Source organism: Macadamia integrifolia, unplaced genomic scaffold (genome assembly GCF_013358625.1).
Source record: "Macadamia integrifolia cultivar HAES 741 unplaced genomic scaffold, SCU_Mint_v3 scaffold134, whole genome shotgun sequence".
NCBI classification, from domain to species: Eukaryota; Viridiplantae; Streptophyta; class Magnoliopsida; order Proteales; family Proteaceae; genus Macadamia; species Macadamia integrifolia.
Genome location: NW_024868167.1, coordinates 105,863 through 125,530, shown reverse-complemented (window position 1 = coordinate 125,530; position 19,668 = coordinate 105,863). Strand labels below are relative to the sequence as shown.

The window sequence follows — 19,668 nt, the reverse complement described above, 5'->3', positions numbered from 1 at the left end:
CCCTATACATTTACTCTCTTTAGTACCTTTCAATATGGGAGACCAACAGTAAAACCCTTCTCCTAAATCTCTGAAAGATAGGTTCTATCCTGCTAGAACAGCCCAACCTTCCTGCATAGTTCTACCACAAGCCCAAGGCAATAATTATGAGCTCATATCTCAGTTCATCACTATGTTGCCCCATTTTCATGGGCTGCCCTCTGAGGATGCATACCTATTCCTTGGGGAATTTGAAGAGGTATGCTTTGTAATTAAAGTCCAATAGCTTTCTGATAATGCTGTTAAGCTTAGGTTCATCACTTTTGCATTAAAAGACCAAGCTAAGAAGTGGTTGTATGGGTTATCCACAAATTCCATTACCACATGAGAGATATTCATGGTTGTCTTCCTCAAAAAGTTTTTCCCAACTCACAAGACCAATAATCTCAGAAGTGATATCCTCCAGTTTAGACAGAAGCCTAGTAAGTCCTTTTCTAAACTTATGGAGAGATTCAAGGATCTACTCCAAGAATGCCCTCAACATGGCCTAGACTTATGGCATTTATGTCAGATTATTTATGAGAGTATTGATTTCTCAACTAAACAAATGATAGATTATATATGCTCTAGGGGATTCACATCCTTTACAGATGAAGGAGAGGCATGAGAATTTTTACTTGACCTAGCTAATAAAACCTATGAGTGCGAGTAAGTGAAAGAACCATAGGAGTGAAAGGATATTTTTTGGATTGGGTAGTAGCCAAGGAAGACCATTTAGATAGCCTAATCAAGAGGATTGAGGCTATTGTTCCTAGAGAGCCATCATTAGTCAATTTGGTTAAGATGTGTGCTTGGTGCCAGTCCCCTGGGCATGTCATAGAAGAATGCCCCAACAGCTCTGGGGGCACTTCGAATGAAAGCGTTAATGCCTTCTATCAAAATAATCCATATAGTAACACCTACAATCCAGGATGGAAAAATCACCCAAATTTCTCCTGGAATCAGGGCAACCAAGCAGGGCCTTTCAATTTCCATAATCAAGGTCAACCTAGAACTCAAAGACCTCCCTCTACACAACAATCTTTTGCTCCAAATACTTTTCCTAGGCCAAATGTAGGGCCTCAGGCTAGTATTCCTTGGCCCCCTCTCATATCATCTTATCAGTAACCCCCTGGGTATACCAACACTAGAGAGGCAACTAGAATAAGTGACTTGAAAAATAATATGGCCCTCCTCATAATAACCATCAAAATCTTACAAAAGAACTCACCCAAGTTTTTCAATTCTATATGAGAGGGAGAAGGGAACATTGCCAAGTCTACCAAAGCCTAACCCTAGGCATCAACCTATTAGTTCACAAGCACCCACTAATGCATCACTGAATGTGGTACAAGGTCATACCCAACAAGGGCCCTCCAACCAATGTAATGTTGTTTATGCCCTTAGGAGTGACCGAGAATACCAACAAAGTATTCCTAAATCTTCCCCATCTATTACTCCTGTTAACTCTCCTTTTATTGAGGACACGAGTGTGCCTCCTGTTCCAGGTTCGTCTGATGAACCTAAAGTATCTAAAGATGATTTGGTTGAGGAAACAAAAAATAATTCTTTTGAAAAAGAGGAAATTCCTAATAGTCCTTATGTTCCACCTATCCCTTTTCCTAATCGCTTGGTAAACAAAAAGAAGACTTCTTTCATGGACAAGATTTTCGAAGTCTTCAAAAAGGTAGAAGTGAACATCCCTCTTTTGGATGCTATATCCCAGATCACTGCCTATGCTAAGGTTCTAAAAGATTTGTGTACTCATAAACATATCACTAGTGTGCCCAAAAAGGTATTCTTGGTAGGTAATGTTAGTTCCATAATTACTCAAACTATAGCCTCCAAGTATAAGGATCCAGGGAGCCCTATCATTGCTTGTGTCATAGGCAACACCTGCATTGAGCATGCCTTACTTGACCTTGGCGCAAGTGTGAATCTTTTGCCTTACCATGTGTATAAAAAACTAGGATCGGGAGAATTAAAAGCCACTGGAACCACTCTTCAGTTGGTAGATGGGTTTATTAAGATTCCTAAAGGGATGATTGACGATGTCTTACTTAAAGTGGGGGAATTTATTTTTCCTGTTGATTTCATTGTGTAGTATGAGATTCCAATAATTCTAGGAAGATCATTCCTAGCTACTAGTAATACATTAATCAATTGCTGGAATGGTTTCCTAAGGTTATCTTTTGGCAACCAAACTATTAAGTTTAACATGTCTAGGATAGGCAAGCAACCAAATATAGAAGAAGAGTTCAATAAGCTTGAGAATATTTTGGATTTTTCTGATAATTTAATTACCAATTTTGATATTGATTTGATTCATAATTCCAAAAGTGTATAGATGAGTTGGATGATGATAATGAAAATTTCTTTTCTGAAGTCTTGAGTATTTACACACCTATGGAGCCCTTAGGACTCCGTTCCAATCCTATCCCCAAACCTTCAATAGTTGAACCTTCTAAGCTAGATCTTAAGGAATTGCCATCTAATTTGAGGTATGCTTTCCTAGGGCCTGACCAGACTCTTCCAGTAATAATTTCTTCAGATTTGACTTCTAGCCAGGAAGAGGAATTGCTTAAAGTGTTAAAATATAATAAGGAATCCCTAGGTTGGACTATGGCTGACATCAAGGGTATAAGCCCTTCTATTGTGCAACATCATATACATCTTATAGAGGATTCCAAACCATCCATGGAACCCTGTAGACACCCAATTTTGTCACCCTCCTTTGGCTATGATGAAATATGGATCTTGGGCATGACTTCTGGCTTCCGACCGATAGAGGTGCTGATGGAAACATTCCCCTACCCAAAACCCTAGAAATCCCCACACGGGAGAGAGGAAGGTCTAATTTTGACTTTTATATATGAAGCAATCTGGTCAAAATGACCGTACAAATGAATAGTACTCAAAAATACGATTCTGACGATATATGATATGATAAAATCAAACCGACGGATCTCCTGTAAGCATCACCAGAAAAACCCATAATTGTGTATGCACTGCGCACTCTGGCCAATAGGCCAACCCACGCATGCTCGGTGCCCACAGGCTACAGTACATGCAAGCAGCCATGCCAAGCCTCACAGCCATGCATATAGCCATGCACACAGCCCCATAGCCATGCACATAGCCATACACACAGCCCCTCAGTCATGCACATAGCCCTGTTGGCCTACACCCATGTGGGCACAGGCCCGCGGCCTTGTAACCTTGCCCACCCAGTTGCCCATGGCCTGCTAGCCTACGCCCCCGCGGGCACAGGTCCGCGGCCCAGCTACTACACCCCCTCATGCACATGTGCATGCTGGCCAGTAGGTTAGCCCGCACACCTGCATGCACTGGCTGCTGCCTATGCGTGCACGCGACTGCTGCCCATGCATGCACGCGAATACTGCTCATGCATGACCCGTATACACTGTGCACATTGCCTGCACACCCATGCATTCACTCACCCGTGATATCACCCACACTACCTACCTAATCTTTCTCTCTCCTCCCTTTTTTTGAAAACTACATTTTTTGGCTAAACCTTCTCTCTCCTCCTACTTTTCCAAAACTACCTTTTTCACTAGCTAAAATTTCTCTCTCCTCCCTTTTTCCAAAAATTACCTTTTTCCAGTTGAAATTTCTCTCTCCTCCCATTTTCCAAAAATTACCTTTTTCCAGTTGAAATTTCTCTCTCCTCCCATTTTTGAAAAAATCACATTTTTTTAGCTAAAATTTCTCTCTTCCCATTTTTTCTTAAAATCCCCTTTTACCCATTGGGCAAAAGCCCTCCCCACCCATTTTTTCCTTTAACCCCCTTTACCCGTTGGACAAAAATCCTATCTCCTCACGTTAGGCAAGAGCCCCCTTTCATCCACTGGATGAAGGGATTCCCCCTCTCCTATTTGGCCAGAAAAAACTATAAATACTCCCTCCCTTAGAAGAGAAACAGACCAACACACCAAAATCCCCCTCCCCTTTCATGCTAAAATTTTTCTCCCCTCCCCCTTCTTAATTTTCTTCTGATCTTCAGAGCAGTCTTCGTCAAGATCTGAAATTCAGATCTTTGAAGTGTTCTTTGGGATCTTGAAGGTCTTCAATCCAAATTCTTAGTTAGATCCAATTTTTAACCAAAAATAGTATGTTCTTAAGCCACCTCCCTTGAGTGTTCTTGAGCATTATTGAGATAGAAACCCCCCTTTTTTGAGGTTCTTTGGGTCTACGAAGAGATCTTTGTTAAGATCTGAAACTCTGTTCGGATCTTCAAAGTGTTCTTTGAGACTTTGGAGTTCTTCAATCTTTTTTTAGGTCAGCCTGATTCTTTTTAGAAATAGCCTTTCCTAGCCAAACCTCTATCAAGTGTCTTAGAATCTTTCTAGAAATAGCCATTCTCAGTAGAGGCTCTGTCGAAGTGCCACCTTAGCCTAGCCCTCCCTTAGCCTATCCCCAGCGGAAGCTATATTGGAGTGCCACCTCATCCTAAATCCGAAAATAACATTCCCAGTGGAAGCTCTGCCAGAGTGCCACCTCATCTGAAGTCCGAAAATAACCTTCCCTAGCCAAAGTTCTATCTGAATCCAAATCTTGAAATAGCCTTCCCTTAGCCAAAGCTCTGTCCGAATCCAAATCCAGAAATAGCCTATCCTAGCCAAAGCTTTATCCGAATCCAAATCTAAAAGCAATCATTCCTAGCCAAAACTCTGTCGGAATACTATCAAAATAAGCGTCTCCCAAGAAAGGAAGTTGGAGGTCAAGACCATCTTCCCTTGACCCAAGAGAATCTGAAGGACAGTCCGAATCGGAACAAGTTAGGGACTCACCCCTCTTGACCCCAAAACAGGGGTTAAGTTCAAGTATAATGTCTCAACCAACTCATCATAATGTAGACTTTGTAAATGCCTTGTTTTAGTGTATATAGTAGTTTGAATTCAATTAATGTATATATGTGTGATGACTTAGCCATATATATCGAATAGTAATGGTTATGGAAAATTTTCATTCTCAAGCATCTTGCAAGAAGACTGGTTTGAACCAGGCAGACTGGGTGCTTAACACCTTCCCAACTCTGTAACCTAACACTTACCCTAAATCTCTAGACCAGATCAAATTTTGGGCACTTTTCTCATGAATCGGGCCCACCCCTGGGTCTTAAGCCCATAACCCTAGGTGGTGACTCCAAACCCCATTTGCATGATCTCAATCCCCAAATTGGACCTTCATCAAAACCCCCATCTCAAATGAAAAATTTTATATTCTTGTGAAATAGGCCTCCATGTATCTCCAAGCGGCTATATGGCAGTGTGGGGCTCGTAAGCAAAGCACACATGACTCGAACCCCTCCCCTCCTATAAAAGTAGAGAGAGAGAGAGAGAGAGAGAGAGAGAGGAGAGAGGACAGGGATGCATATTCCATTCTTCTCTGGTCGCTACCCTCACAATGGTGACTCCACTGGGGATAAATGTCAAGCTTCCAATACTAGATGCTACCTTTAAATGCAAGAACGTTTTCCACCACCTTTGGTTGAAAACATGTTTCACTAACCCTATGTTTGTAATTGTATTCACTAATTGCATCATGCATCATACTCGAAGTGAAATCATTTTATGAGGGACTCCTTGTCATGCCCGCACCCTCAGGGAGATCAGTACATGTCATGGAGAGTACTCTGAGAGCAAATGATACCCACTTCCTATATAAGAATGAAAGGTATCATCAAACGGCTAGGATGTTGTATTTGTGTTAGTACCCTCGGGGAGGTCTGTGCATTTTGTAACATTCTGAGATCGAATGCATCATCAAATGGTGAGGATGTTGTATTGGTGTTAGCACCCTTGTGGAGGTCTGAGCACTTTACTACATTCTGAGATCGAATGATGGTTACCCTACATTACACTTTTGCATACAATCACTCATGGGTCCACCACCCCGTGGCCAATTGCTTAACCTTGTGTGTAAGTAATGGGAAAGGAAGTCACCCCCTTAATCTCATACCTATGGGTATATCAAATGGATCACGTACCTTGCAAATATAGATCCTATCAAGGAAGCCTAGTTGGTCCTATTGCATCCACTGTATGCTTGCATCATGTAGAAAATAGATGAAGAAGCTAGGAGCACCACATGCTAATTGTAGAACTTGTTTGCGGTCTTGAAAAGGAATGTTCATACACTATATTCTCATCGTAAAGAATTGCTTTCCTAAAGTGGGTTTTGGATAAAAGGTGTCCCTCCTCCTTAAGGAAAAAGTCCAGATATGTGACTCAAGAGCAATCTCGTCAGAGTCACATCAAGTCTCGAGAAAATCAAAAGGAAGGACACCTAGTGGGAAAAGAGCAAGGAAAGCATGACTTTAGTATATGAAATGTCTTATGGGAATATTCTTAACAAGCCATTTGTATGAACTTCCTGCTTATGGCATTGTGTGGACCAAGGGCATCAAACCCTATCCACCCCTACCAATGTTTGTTAATTTAGTGAATGAATGAACAAGGGGTTGGGAATTCAAGAATCCTAAAATAAATCACTTTTGGTTCAGGCACAATTCCACACCTCAAGTATTTACTGCGGTCCCTTTGGACACGTCAGGGTAATCGGTTGACTCGCCTAAATCTGAATCACCTCTGTCATCTCTTCGAGATTGTCTACTACTAGGTGATTACAACCCAATAAGTATGGATCCACCCAATATGAAAACACCCGAAAAAGCTTGGGTCTGTCTTGTGGAGACTTAAAGATAGAAATGGCTGAAGTTAAAAGAGGGATAGCTCAGATGTTGCATACACTTCAGAACCCTCCCAGAGCTGATCCCAAGAATGAGCTGGCACCGGCTACAAGAGATGTAGACCAGAATGGAGCTACAGGTCATCATGAAAATTCTTCCCAAGTTGACTCAGGAGAACCAGAGCATGTGTTGACCAGCTGGTCAGAGAGGATCTTCACCTACTCGTCTGAATGGTCAACAAAGGGCCTATTCCAGGGTCCCTTCTCCTAGGGTAGTGATTGTAGATGAAGAAGAGGAATTTGTAGCACACGTCCGCTTTAAGCCTTCGAAGACAGAGAAAGAAAGGAAGCTCAAAGAGAAGTTGGAGAATGATTCGAGCACATGATTCGAGCAGGAAAAGGCTCAGAAGGCCAAGCAGTGGATTCTGTGAAAATGAGTTTCTTCTCTGGGGTAAGAATTTCAAATAAAATCAAGTGGTATATTGATAGGTTTGATGGGTCAGGAGATCCCATGGCTCATCTCAAAGTCTTCATCAGCATTGTCAAGTCATGGCAACTTACAAATAACCAGATGGGGCAAGCCTTCATGTAAACCCTATCAGGACCAGCACTGAGATGGCTCACACAGTTGGAATAATCACAAACTCATAATTGGGCAGCGATGGTGAATGCCTTCACCAAACAGTACTCATAGAATACTGAGGTGGATGTGAAATGTCAGGTGCTTGAAACGTTGAGGCAGCAGCCTAAAGAAGAATTCACCACCTTCTTGATGAGATTCAGAGACAAGGCTGCCAAAATGGCAGATAGGCCTTCAGAAGTAGAGTAGGTAGAGATGTTAATAGAGAACTTAAGAGGCCCTATTATGATGTTCTTTACTATCAGCATTTGCAAACTTTTGATGCCTTAATAACCACCAGCACATGAGTGGAGAACAGAATTCTGAGAGAGGCATAGTATCAAGGATCATCCCAAGATGCAAGCAAGAACACTTGAGTCAGATGGGGAAAGGGTCAGGAAACTAATATTGTGAGTGCAGTTCAGCAATCAGTCTCACTAGCCACTTCTTCATAGCCCTTTATAATACAAGCAGATGCACCTGCCCAAAAGGCTCCTCACCTAAGAAGGCAATTTTCTGATCTAGGAATGCCCATAACAGCCGCATATAAAAAGTTAAAGAAGAAAGGATTACTAGGAACAATGGCTCCAAGAGTGATTAGCAACCCTCCTCCAGCTTGGTATAGGGATCATGAGTATTATGCCTACCACACTCAGAAGGGGCACAATGCTAAAAGATGTTTGGGTTTACAGAATGTAATTCAGGACTTGGTAGACAATGGAACCATTAAGGTCAAGATCAAGCAGTCTCCTAATGTCAATACCATCCCACTCCCTAGTCATGTGAACAATCTGGATGAAGAAACTATAGAGAGTGACCCCACTTAACTCATTGTACCTAGAGCTTGGAAGAATCATATGAATGCCCATGCTTACAGGAGAGTCATGAGTCAAAGGGCTAGAATCATAAGAATTCCCAGAAAAAGAGAATCATCAGAGGAAGAGTCAGAAAATCGAGTACCCCTGTCCATCCCTCCTCATCAAAAGAATCCACCACACCGTATTACCAGCCTCCACCATATTATTAGCCTCTGCCATATCATCAACCTTTCCCCCACCATCAAAGTGGAGGATCCTCTTCATCCTATCACCCCCAATCTTCATACCCTACCTCTCACATTACATCATCTTCATACCATCCCACTTCATATCCCTCATCACCCTTATACCAATCTCATTCTCAAGGTTCAGTATATAACCTAAAAGAAGGATGGATGGACGGGTACGATTGGAAGGATATACTTGCACTACCAGATTCCCCAAAGATGACTTCATTAATAGGGTCAGTAAAGACATTAGGGGAAGACCAGGAGAGTGATCCAACTTCTCTAATTCAGACTGCTGTAACTTCAGAAGACAATCCAAAGGTAATTGAAGAGATTATAGTTGATCTTCTCAAAGAAGTAACCACATTGGCCATAGGGGAGCAAATCAAAGAATATACTTCCTTAATCTACATAGGGAGTTGACACAGAGGATGATGAGTTAGGACTAGTCCAACTTTGAACTAGTAATGATAGGACAAACCCTATAAAAATCTTTTGGTTTGTACACTTTGAATACTATGAGCGTTTGGATGTAGAGAATTTGATTGCCCTAAGGAATTTTATGAAGAATCAAGTGGGAGTGAAATCAGAAAAGAAAAGGATGATGACGATGACGATGAGGACAAAAATGAAAACGAGAAGGATGGAGATGACTTTGATTCTCTAGTGGATGATGGGTATCCAGACTGAGATGACTACCATGGGCCTTGGTACAATGATTATGATGATGAGTTGGAATATTACTCACCAAAACATCCAACATGTTTCTCAGTCTACGCCATTAGCAATGATGATCTGATAGTTGATCCAACAAGTGGCATTTACCCTTCCCTATACATGGAGGGAGATGACTCTACATCAGATTTAGAAAATGTGGAAGCATCTAGAGAGCTAACACAAGTTTATATGGATGAATAGTAATCCACATTTGAGTTGGAAGAAAAATTGTGTGAAGTGTATTCCAACACATTGAGAATGCAAGAAAGGATAGAAGAAATTGACAAAATGTTAGGGGAAGTAACTATTAGTGATTTTTACTATCAGGAGCAATTGGATGATCTGGAAGATCATATGACACAATTGTAGAGGCGGTAGACGCTGCATTCCAATAGCTTTCCAATGTAGTCAAGAAGTTAGGAGCTAGGGTAGTGGATATTTGTGGAGGTCCTTGACTTCCCACCCCAAGTAAGGAGAATCAGAAGAAGATGATTCTATGGTGGGGATAATCACCCTAACCAACAGTGATGATGAAGATAGTTATCCAACTGAGATTATTGTGAAAAAACCAATCAACGTGATGGAAACTAGAAGTGGGAAAGACTACATATGCAAGGCTCTAGCAGTAGAACAGCCAAGGGCTAATGAGGCCGGAACTAGGAGCCTGAAGAAAGAGCCAGAGAACCTAGTCTTGGCTCAACTCAAGAAGTCCCAGGCAAATATTTCCATTTCGGGATTCCCTTTGCACCGTGAAACAGTCTTGAAGTCTCTCACTAATGTGCAAGTGCCAATCGAGATAAATCCAATGCACCTCACATATATAGTAGGAGCAATATATGCAGTGCAGTCCCTGATGTTCTCAGATTCTGAGCTTCCTAAGGAAGCCCAACATAATTGGGCTTTCCACATTACAGTTCAATGCCTTGACAAAATAGTTCCCTAGGTTCTTGTTGACAATGGGTCCACTTTGAATGTGCTACCATTGAGATCAGCAAAAAGTATCGACATCACCTTAAAAGAAATGAGGCCAACCACCCAAACCATAAGGGCATACGATGACACCAAGAGGAAGATCCTTGGCATCATTACCCTTACTATAAAGATTGGCTCAGTGAAGTTTGATGTTGATTTCCAAGTCATTGATATACCAGCAGCTTTTAACATGCTCTTGGGAAGGCCTTGGTTGCATCTAGTGAAGGCGGTGTCCTCTAGTCTCTATAAAAAAATGAAGTTCATTCATGAGGGGAAGGTAGTCTTATTGGCTGGAGATCCTGAAGTGGTTAACACTCTGACCAACATTGAAAATGGGGAAGACCAAGACCAGAAGGTGCAACTAAGTGGTTTTGAAATAGGCACCACTTGCGCAGCCATTGCTAAAGAAGCTCCAAAGGAGAAAATCCTGGCTAACTATAAAGCCATTTGGAGTTCGCTAGTAAATTAGATGATAAAGAACATGCAGTATTTTCCTGGTATGGGACTGGGGAAATATCACCAAAGAGTTCCAAAGCAGCCTAGGTTGGTGGTGAACAAATAAAAGAATGGATACTTTGTGAAAGAAAGTGCTAAGGATGACTAGGAAGATCTCCGTCACTTACTACCCTACTCTCAATGGATACTTTGTGAAAGAAGGAGAGGATTTCCCCTTTTATAGAAATATGGAGCTGTGGTTTGATGAAACCTCCGTCAAGATGCAACCAGGACTTGAAATTTTCTTCCAAGATGAGTTCATTTAGGTGACTCATGAAGTGGAACAACAGAAAATGCTAGTCAAAGAAGGTGACCATGATAGTTGCATCACTGGGATAGCAGAAATTGCACTGATTGAGACTTGGTCTTCCTCTGGTAATCCTACAACATTGATCCAATCGAAGGAGGCACTTAGTCCTTGAGTTCTTATGAAGAGAGAATGGGAGAAGAATATAAGGCTCACCTAGAGTTTGCTGTGTCCCATTGATTTGAAAGGCTTCATTTGCTCTCTCCTATAAGAGCCAAGAGCATGAGAGTTGCATAAGTTCAAGCCCCATTCTTTCAGAGGAAGAAGTGTGTATGAAAAACAGAGGACAACACAGAGGATGATGGTTTGTATGTATTGTGCCCGAACTAATTGCAATGGGAAGGATTATGAAGGTGGTCAAAGATGTGATCCAGGTATCGGGATGACATCCCTCAACAGGCTTGAAAAGGTAGACTTCATAGAAAAAGGATTGTGCAGTCTCCATCGATCTTCACCCCTCAGAAAGTTTGGCTTCCGAGAGCACGAGATTGATCAACTGGTATACATAAAGAAGCGGGCACATGTCCAGAGGAACTATTGTGCCACTAAAGAAATAGCAGCAACTTTCTCAAATGGAGAAGAAGGCCCTTTGCCACACCTCCTCATCCATCAAGCCATTAAACCATGCCTGAACTGGACAAGCATTGAAGGGAAAACTTCAAGTTTGCTCATGCTATTGAGTCAACTAGCCTGATTACCCCTAGCAAAAGCATCAAGCCAGTTATCGACTATGTAGTCAAATCTGTTGTTTGTGATTCTATGTCAATCTCCCCTTTTGAGAAGAGTCCAAAGTCCTTATATGTCAAGTCTATTACTCCTTCTTTCATGAATGAAATTTCTAATTTCGATTATGACTTGCCTCCTTTCTCCAATGATGATCTTAATAAATATCAAGAATTAATAGAGCAATGCAAACCAAAGAAAGCCCAACTCATCCGTGAGGATACTCAGGTTATTAATCTAGGAACCAACCAATGCCTTTGAGAGGGAAAAATTGGCACTACCCTTATGACAAAGAAGCAGAATGGATGAGTAATCTTCTAAAGGAATTCGCCGAGGCCTTTGCTTGGTCTTATGAGGATATGCTTGGTATCGACCCCAACATTGTGCAGCATCGATTTTTGACTTACCCTGTGGTAAAGCAGGTAAAACAGAAACTCTGAAGAATGCGGCCAGAATGGAGTGAGAAGGTCAGAGAAAAAGTTGTGAAGCAATGGAATGCGGGTTTCCTACAAGTGGTAAAGTACCCCCAATGGTTGGCCAATATTGTACCACTACCGAAGAAAGATGGAAAGGTACAAATGTGTGTAGACTTCCGAGATCTTAACAAAGTAAGCCCTAAGGATGATTTCCCATTACCTCACATTGACATATTGGTGGATAAAATGATGGGGCATGCTTTGTTATCATTCATGGATGGATTCTCGGGATATAATAAAAATAGCATGCACCCAGAGGATCATGAGAAAACAGCCTTCACCACTCTGTGGGGAGCCTATTGTTACAAGGTGATGCCTTTTGGACTGAAGAATGCTGAGGCAACTTATCAAAAAGTGGCCACAGCCATATTGCATGACATGATCAACAAAGATGTGGAAGTCTATGTGGATGACATGATAGTAAAGTCAAAAGATCGAGAGGGTCATATTCCTACACGAAGGCAATTCTTTGAAAGAATTAAGAAGTATCAGCTGAAGTTGAACCCTCATAAGTGTGTATTCGAGGCAACGACAGGAAAGTTGTTAGGCTTCTTGGTAAGTGAAAGAGGCATTGAAATCGACCCTATCAAGATCAAGGGAATTTAGAAAATGCCCACGCCTTGTACTGAGAAGCAAATACGAGGATTTTTAAGTCACATCCAACATATTAGTAGATTCATAGCTTAGTTGACTACAATCTGTGAACTAATTTTCAAGTTGCTGAAGAAGGCTCAGCCCACGGAATGGAATGACCAATGTCAACAAGCATTTGACAAGATCGAGGAATACCTTATGAACCCACCAGTATTGACACCGCCGGTGGAAGGAGAACCACTTTTGTTGTATCTATCTATGGGAGAATATTCCATGGGCTCTTTGCTAGCGCAAAAGGAAATAGAAAAGTGGGTAGAGGATGCAATATATTACCTCAGCAAGAAGTTTCTAGAATATGAGATAAGGTACACATCTTTGGAGAGAACTTGAGTTGCATTGATTTGGACAACTAAAAGGTTGCAACAATATATGGTTTCTTACCTAGTACACTTGATCTCAAAGATGGATCCCATTAAATATCTCTTTGAGAAACTGGCCTTAACAAGAAGGATGGCATGTTTGTTACTTTTACTATCAGAGTTTGACATCACATATATTATTTAGAAATCTATCAAGGGGCAGGGGATAGTTGATCATTTGGCTCCTCACCCCACAAAAGAGGGACGATCCTTGGATAATGCCATTCCCAATGAAGGAATCACAACAGTAGAGGAAGAAGATATGGTTAATGAATGGCAGTTATTCTTTGATGGAGTAGCCAATTAAAAGGGATGTGGCACAGGAATATTACTTATTACTCCTGACGGCCTTTATTTACCTTCATCATTTTGCCTTGACTTCCCCTATACCAGCAATATTGCCGAATATGAAGCTTGTGCTTTGGGTCTTGAAACTACTTTAACTATTGGAGTGAAAAGGATCAAGGTTTAAGATGATTCATCCATTGTAATCCGTCAGATACAGGGAGAGTGGAAAAGTAGAGATGAGAAGCCAAAATCATATCAAGAACATTTAGAAGAGGTGATTGAGCACTTTGAGAAGATTATATTTGAATACTTCTAGAGGGATAATAACAGGTTTACTGACACCCTTACAACCTTGGCTTCTATGGTAGAGTGCAGCCCTATGGCTAGAGTCTGACCATTCTTGGTAGAACAAAGAAGCATACCCATTTATCAGAATACAGTGAACTCTCTCACTGTGGATGGTCTGCCTTGGTTCGCTTACATAGTAGATTTTAATAGGGAAAGGAAGTATCCAATTGAAGCAACTGATAGAGAAAAGAAGTTTCTGAGGAGATATGCCACCCAATTTATTTTCCAGGAGGATTTGTTATACAAAAGATCCTATGACAGAATACAGTTGTTGTATGTAGATGAGGAACAAGCTACAGCTATCATAGAAGAAATTTAACAAGGTCTCTGTGGACCCCACATGAATGCCAAGATGTTATCTAAGAAGATCCTCAGGCTATGATATTACTGGAACACAATGGAAGCAAATTACATGGACTTTATCAAGAAATGCCACAAGTGTTAGATATTTTCTAACATCATACATATCTCACTAACAGAGTTGCATTCGCTCAGTTCACCTTGGCCATTCTCCACTTGGGGCATTGATATCATTGGAAAAGTTAACCCTAAAACATCCAACGGCCACGAGTTCATCTTGGTAGCCATTGATTAGTTTACCAACTAGATAGAAGCTTAGTCCTATGCAATCCTCACATCTACTAAGGTGGCCAAGCTCATCTAGGAAAACATCATTTCCTGATATGGGGTACCTCAAGAATTGATATCAGATCAAGGATCCCACTTCTGGAGTAAGACTGACAAAATATGTATAAAATTTGGTATCAGAAAGCATCGTTCTACCACTTATAGGCCACAAACCAATAGGGCAGTAGAAGTAGCTAACAAAAATATCAAAGTCATTTTGCAAAAAATGGTTGAAACACACAAGGATTGGGCTGATAAGTTACCCCTTGCCTTATGGGCATACCGGACTTCTGTACGATCTTCGATAGGGGCAACTCCTTTTTCTTTGGTGTATGGAGTTGAGGCAGTTCTACCTGTGAAAATCTGGCATCGTCCTTAAGGGTACTCCTTGATAGTCAGCTACCTGAAGGAGAATAGATGAAGTCTAGACATGAGTTCAACTTTCTTAATGAAAGGCGCATGAAAGCCATGGATAATCTAAAGAAATATCAATTGAGAATGGCTAGGGCCTTTAACAAGAATTTAAAGCCCCATCACATAGAGGAAGGTGAACTTGTTCTTCGAGAATAAAGAGCCCCAAAATTTATTACCCAAGAGGACAATTCAGGCCTGACTGGAGCGGCCCATTCACTGTCAAAGAAATTCTACTAGGTAAAGCAATGAAACTTGTAGACCACAATGGCAAAGAAATACCCAGATTGGTTAACATGGATTAACTCAAGAATTATTATGTCTAAAAGGGAGAATGTCTTGAACTACATCAGACCTGATTCCTTTCGAGTGATATATAGGCAACTTGACATGTGCAAGTGCGGTCTCAACCATCTAAAGGCAATAAGTCGGTTCCTTGATTAATAATCAAAGTACCTTAAAAGATCATCATAGTTTGTGTCCCCCAAAAATCACCATTTGGCATGAAAGGCCTTTAGGTATTTGTCATCCACCCATTGGTCCGTCACTTCTTATCCAGGATCCTATCCCCCAAGAATCGCTATTTGGCATGTAAGGCCATTAGGTATTTGTCATTCACCTATGGTCCATCCATTCTTATCCAGGATTCTATCCCCTAAAAGAAAATTGCCACCCGACACCAGGTTATCAAGGCCAGTTTATTCTCCACCCTTGATCAGTCAAAGTCAAAAGAAAAAAGGAAGAGCTTGATACAACAATGGTAAAGGCTTGTTTGAATCATTTGCCAATAAGTAATGCTTTGATAAATCATCATATCTCGTTGTTTGTATTGGTTTCAGGAAAATTCATGCGTTCATTGGATAAGATGTTGAGGAAATGGACCTTAGACATAAATATGAGGGCACCAGGATTGCTAGAATCCATGAACGTGTCATTTCTTGGCCAAGTTGAATGTGTGAAGCTACATCACCAATTACTTCGACAGGTGCCTCAGCACTGGGATGCCAACCTACATGTATTTTGGTTTGGATTAGCAGAGATTTGCCTAACTCTTAAAAAATTTCGGGTTTCTATGCTAGCTCCACCCAAAGGAAGTTTGTTCCAACCCTCGTTGAAGAAACCTTGCTTAGAGGAAATTCAAGGTTTCTTCGGATGGAAAGAAGAAGAAGTAAGCAGTTTGTTAGGTATGGGAGGAATCCATCAGCGGTGATCCCTAGATGCTTTTTTACTTTTCATGATAGCTTGTTATGTTCTCCGCACTCCCAGGCATAGTGCACCATCTATTCTGATTGAGGTAGTAAAACAATTGAAGAAGGGAGGTGACATTGTCCCTACAGTTCTTGCAGAAATGTTCAATGGATTTGATGACATGAGCTATGGCCATAGATTAGGACTAGATCATTATCAGGGAAGTCCTACTATTTTTTTAGATTTGGCTCCTCAAGAAACTGAAGCTCACAACACCATTAAGGAGAAGCCCAATTGGAGTTTTTTATTACCGGGATAAGAGAGAAGTTTCAGAATTCAACCTTATCACCGATTGGGAAAGTACCTGCAGGAAAGGACTGTGCAGAATATCGCATGGAGGTGCCCAAGGAAGCCACAAGAAGATATTTTGATGAAGACCCCTGGCCACAACTATATCAAATTGGTGGGATTGACTCACACGTCCTTTTATTTTCTTATGTAACATCAGCTGACAATATGTGCTCGAGGAGATGGACCTAGAAGAGTTAGTGAACTTTCACCCACCTCAAGAATTGTCTCCCCACCTTATTATTCACTTATCCCATTGTGGTAGGAAAGTGGTCACTCTTTTCATGTAATTCACTTGGTAATGAAATGAGGAAGTATTTGGATTTTCGTGTTATCCTGATTATTTTAATTATGACTTGAGTTATGGAATTGATTGTGCCTAAGCATTGCAAGCAAACAAAAAAACAAAAAAAAGAAGAAAGATTTTCTTTGTGCCAAAAGTAAGTTTTCATAGAGATGCTGAAATAAAATAATGAATAGACAAAGGGAAGGAAAAATAAAAAATAAAGAAAATATCCATATGTTTGTGTTTGTAGTAAATACAGGAACAAATCTCTATGGGTCAGAAGCCATCATCTGAACCGTACTCTGAGCCATCCTCATGAAGCACCAGGGAGTCCACAGATGCTACTACAACCTACTCCAGCCTGTGGGTCAGGTCCTCAATCAGTGCATCCCGCGGGGCAATCTCCTGATCCTTGGTAACTATCACCTCGCATAGGCCATAGTGCATCCTCCTAATCTCAGCATAGACCTCCGGGGACACTTAAAAAGAGCATATCAGCCAAAGGAAGTCAAGAGTTAATTGGAAAATGATCAGATACTCACATAATCATAAGGAATAGGCAGCCCAAGGGAAGCATCTATATCTGTGTTCGGCTCCAAAAGATGAGGAAGACCGGGGTTGGCTACGTTAGGATAGGTCCAGGTAAGGAAGCCATGAAAGGAGACGTTAGCAACTCTGAGAGACCGACTGGCATTGGTAGAGGGCCTTGTTTGTGAAGGATTGGTAGCACTGGCATGCCACCAAATAGCAAAAGGATCTACATGCCTCACTCTCCCCTGAAAGAACATCAGTCAAGACCAAAACAAGGAAGAATCTGTAGGAAATACTCAAGAAAGGGCAACATACCACTGGACCATTGGGATTGAGACGGGTGCACACTGTCTCCTCCTCCAAGAAGGCTCCATAGTCCCTATCCAATTCAAGAAAGGATCCTCCCATACTTCATTAGCTAAGTACTTCATCTCGTCTATAAGGACAATCTCTGGACAATGCATACTGGGTGGAGGAACACCGGGAGAAGGACATGGATCGATGTCTAACCACTGGAGTACTACTCTCTCTCGTAAGTACTAGGCATGGCCCCACAGGCCCTGGAATAGGGCTTGGTTCTCAGACAGTTGATGAACCCAGACGACTCTCCTAGAATCTGAAAACACAAGGTCATGGAATGGTCTCCAAGTAACATGCAAAACCAAGGAAGGGTAAGTACAGCATCAGGAGAATAGAATTTCAATGTCAGACATGGCATACCTTAGTGAGATCATTCAAAAGAGAACAAGCGATGGTCCTCAGAGTATGGCATTGGGCCCAGACCACCTAGTTATCTCCCTATTTTGTGGCCAGGGGGAAGAAGAATGTCTCAGGATCCCTCAGTTTAGGGACTATGGTTCCTAGATGCTCAAAACACAAGGGTTGTTTCAAGAAATCAAAGTAAGAACGTGTAGGCCAAATGACTGAAAGAAAATAGATATGAGAAGGAAAGTTACTTGGATGATGTAGCCTACCCCCTTGAGGCCCTATCCCCATAGGATAGTAGGTCCAAGGACAGTAGGACATATGCATAGGCAGCCCCGTCCCAGTCCCAAGTATCTACTATACGAAGGTCTTTGAGGAAGACCACCAGGCAGATATCTACTCCCCCTCAGAGGTCACTGAAGAGGCACTGACCCATGACAAATAGTAGGAAGGAACGTTCTATCTGAGATATGTTGCTTGGATTCTCCCCCAAGCTGACTTTCCACCATCGGGCACTAATCTCCCCTAGGCGGATGCACGTCTAGCCGGCTTTAATGGTGATACCAGTCAGATCTGTGAACTCCTTGGTAGTCGAGAATCCTACGGGTAGGGTCATGGTTCTACCCCCAAATGAAATGCTTGTCAAGGCATAAAAGCACATAGGCATAAGGGTAACCTCACCAATAGGAAAATGTGGAAAGTGCTAGTACTTGGTCACCACCGCTCCATCAAGGCCCCCACCAATGTCATATTAAACTTTCGGGTCTCAACAAGGGCTAATAGGCATAGATAGGTATCATCAACCATCTCCTTCACCCTATGAGGGAGCATCCTATGTCAGGACTGAACCATGTTCAGATGGCCATAGGAGGCCATGGTAGGCGGTTCCTTCCCCTCATGCTAATAGAAACAATAAATAAATAATAAAAGATAAGAAATAGTAAAAAGCAAAGACAATACAAAACAGTAATAAAAGATGATCAAAATAATGAATGAAATGTAAAGACTTATCTAGGAACCCCATATGGAGTTGCAAGTGTGATTCCGGCTGTTGTGAAGGGTTTGCCCAGAATACCAATCGGCCTGGCCCTCATCCCTGTGGGAAAGATTGCTGCAACTCTCAAGTTGAACCTCTCCCAGAGTCTTCTTCTTCCTACTTTCAGTCATATTTTTAGAAATTGCAAAAAGCCCTGCAAACTTTCAAAAATTATAAGCCCCAAAAAGTTTCCAAATTACACAAAAGCCCTCAAGAATATCAAATTCTCCAAATAGCTCCTCCCTCAAGAACAAGATGAATATCTTCAAGAACTGCAAGAGCAAAATGAAGAACACCATAAACAAAAGGAGAAACTTCAAGAAAAACCAGAGGGTTCTAGGAACTCACTTCACTCAGAAAAGTTAGAATGAAGAATAAACAGGGGAGGGGACCCATTTTATATAAAAAAATTTCTTCCAAAAAAAAAAATTTATTAGATTCTGAATTAAGCATCAAGAATAAAAGGATTCCAAATCAACATCAAGAATTAAATTCTAAATTAACATAAAAAATCAAATTCTAATCCAAAAATCAAGAATCAAGGAAAAAATCAAGGGGAGAAAAGAAGTTTCTGGAAGTCTTAACTGAGCAAGATTACGGCAGTATATGCTCTGGATGAAAAAATGTGGTCGTTCTTTTCTTTGGCCTTCAGCCTTTGACGTAGGCCTCAGCCAAAGAGGGGCAATCTATAGACACCCAAATTTGTCACCTTCCTCTGGCTATGATGAAATATGGATCTTGGGTGCGACTTTCAGCTTCCGACCGACAGAGGTGTTAATGGAAATATTTCCCTACCCAAAA

General features: G+C 41.4%; 1 protein-coding gene and 1 non-coding gene across 3 annotated transcripts; both read right to left on the bottom strand.

Moving 5' to 3' along the window:
- Nucleotides 1–421: 421 nt before the first annotated feature.
- Nucleotides 422–528, bottom strand: LOC122063500. Its single transcript, XR_006135358.1, has one exon. It is a non-coding gene; the product is annotated as a small nucleolar RNA R71 (small nucleolar RNA).
- A 16,350-nt stretch (nucleotides 529–16,878) lies between these two features.
- LOC122063486 lies at nucleotides 16,879–18,555 on the bottom strand. 2 transcript variants are annotated; one of them, XR_006135353.1, is made up of 4 exons: nucleotides 17,847–18,555; nucleotides 17,442–17,742; nucleotides 17,138–17,371; nucleotides 16,879–17,074 (listed from the first exon to the last, which is right to left on the bottom strand). XR_006135353.1 is itself a non-coding variant. In XM_042627183.1 (3 exons), exons 1-3 carry the CDS (start codon nucleotides 17,532–17,534, stop codon nucleotides 17,018–17,020), a joined length of 384 nt encoding a protein of 127 aa, XP_042483117.1. In that variant the 5' UTR covers nucleotides 17,535–18,555; the 3' UTR covers nucleotides 16,879–17,017. The 2 variants fall into 2 exon arrangements, 1 of the variants encoding a protein (XP_042483117.1); XM_042627183.1 differs by having other exon boundaries at nucleotides 17,442–18,555.
- Between the last annotated feature and the right edge of the window lie 1,113 nt (nucleotides 18,556–19,668).

Bases quoted from the DNA above. Each gene is read 5' to 3' on its own strand.
- LOC122063486 (XM_042627183.1), bottom strand. From the start codon at position 17,534: ATGGGAGGATCCTTTCTTGAATTGGATAGGGACTATGGAGCCTTCTTG. The intron at 17,372-17,441 runs GTATGTTGCCCT...ATGTTCTTTCAG, and splicing joins TCAATCCCAATGGTCCAGTG to GGGAGAGTGAGGCATGTAGA. The intron at 17,075-17,137 runs GTGAGTATCTGA...GCTCTTTTTAAG, and splicing joins TGCCTATTCCTTATGATTAT to TGTCCCCGGAGGTCTATGCT.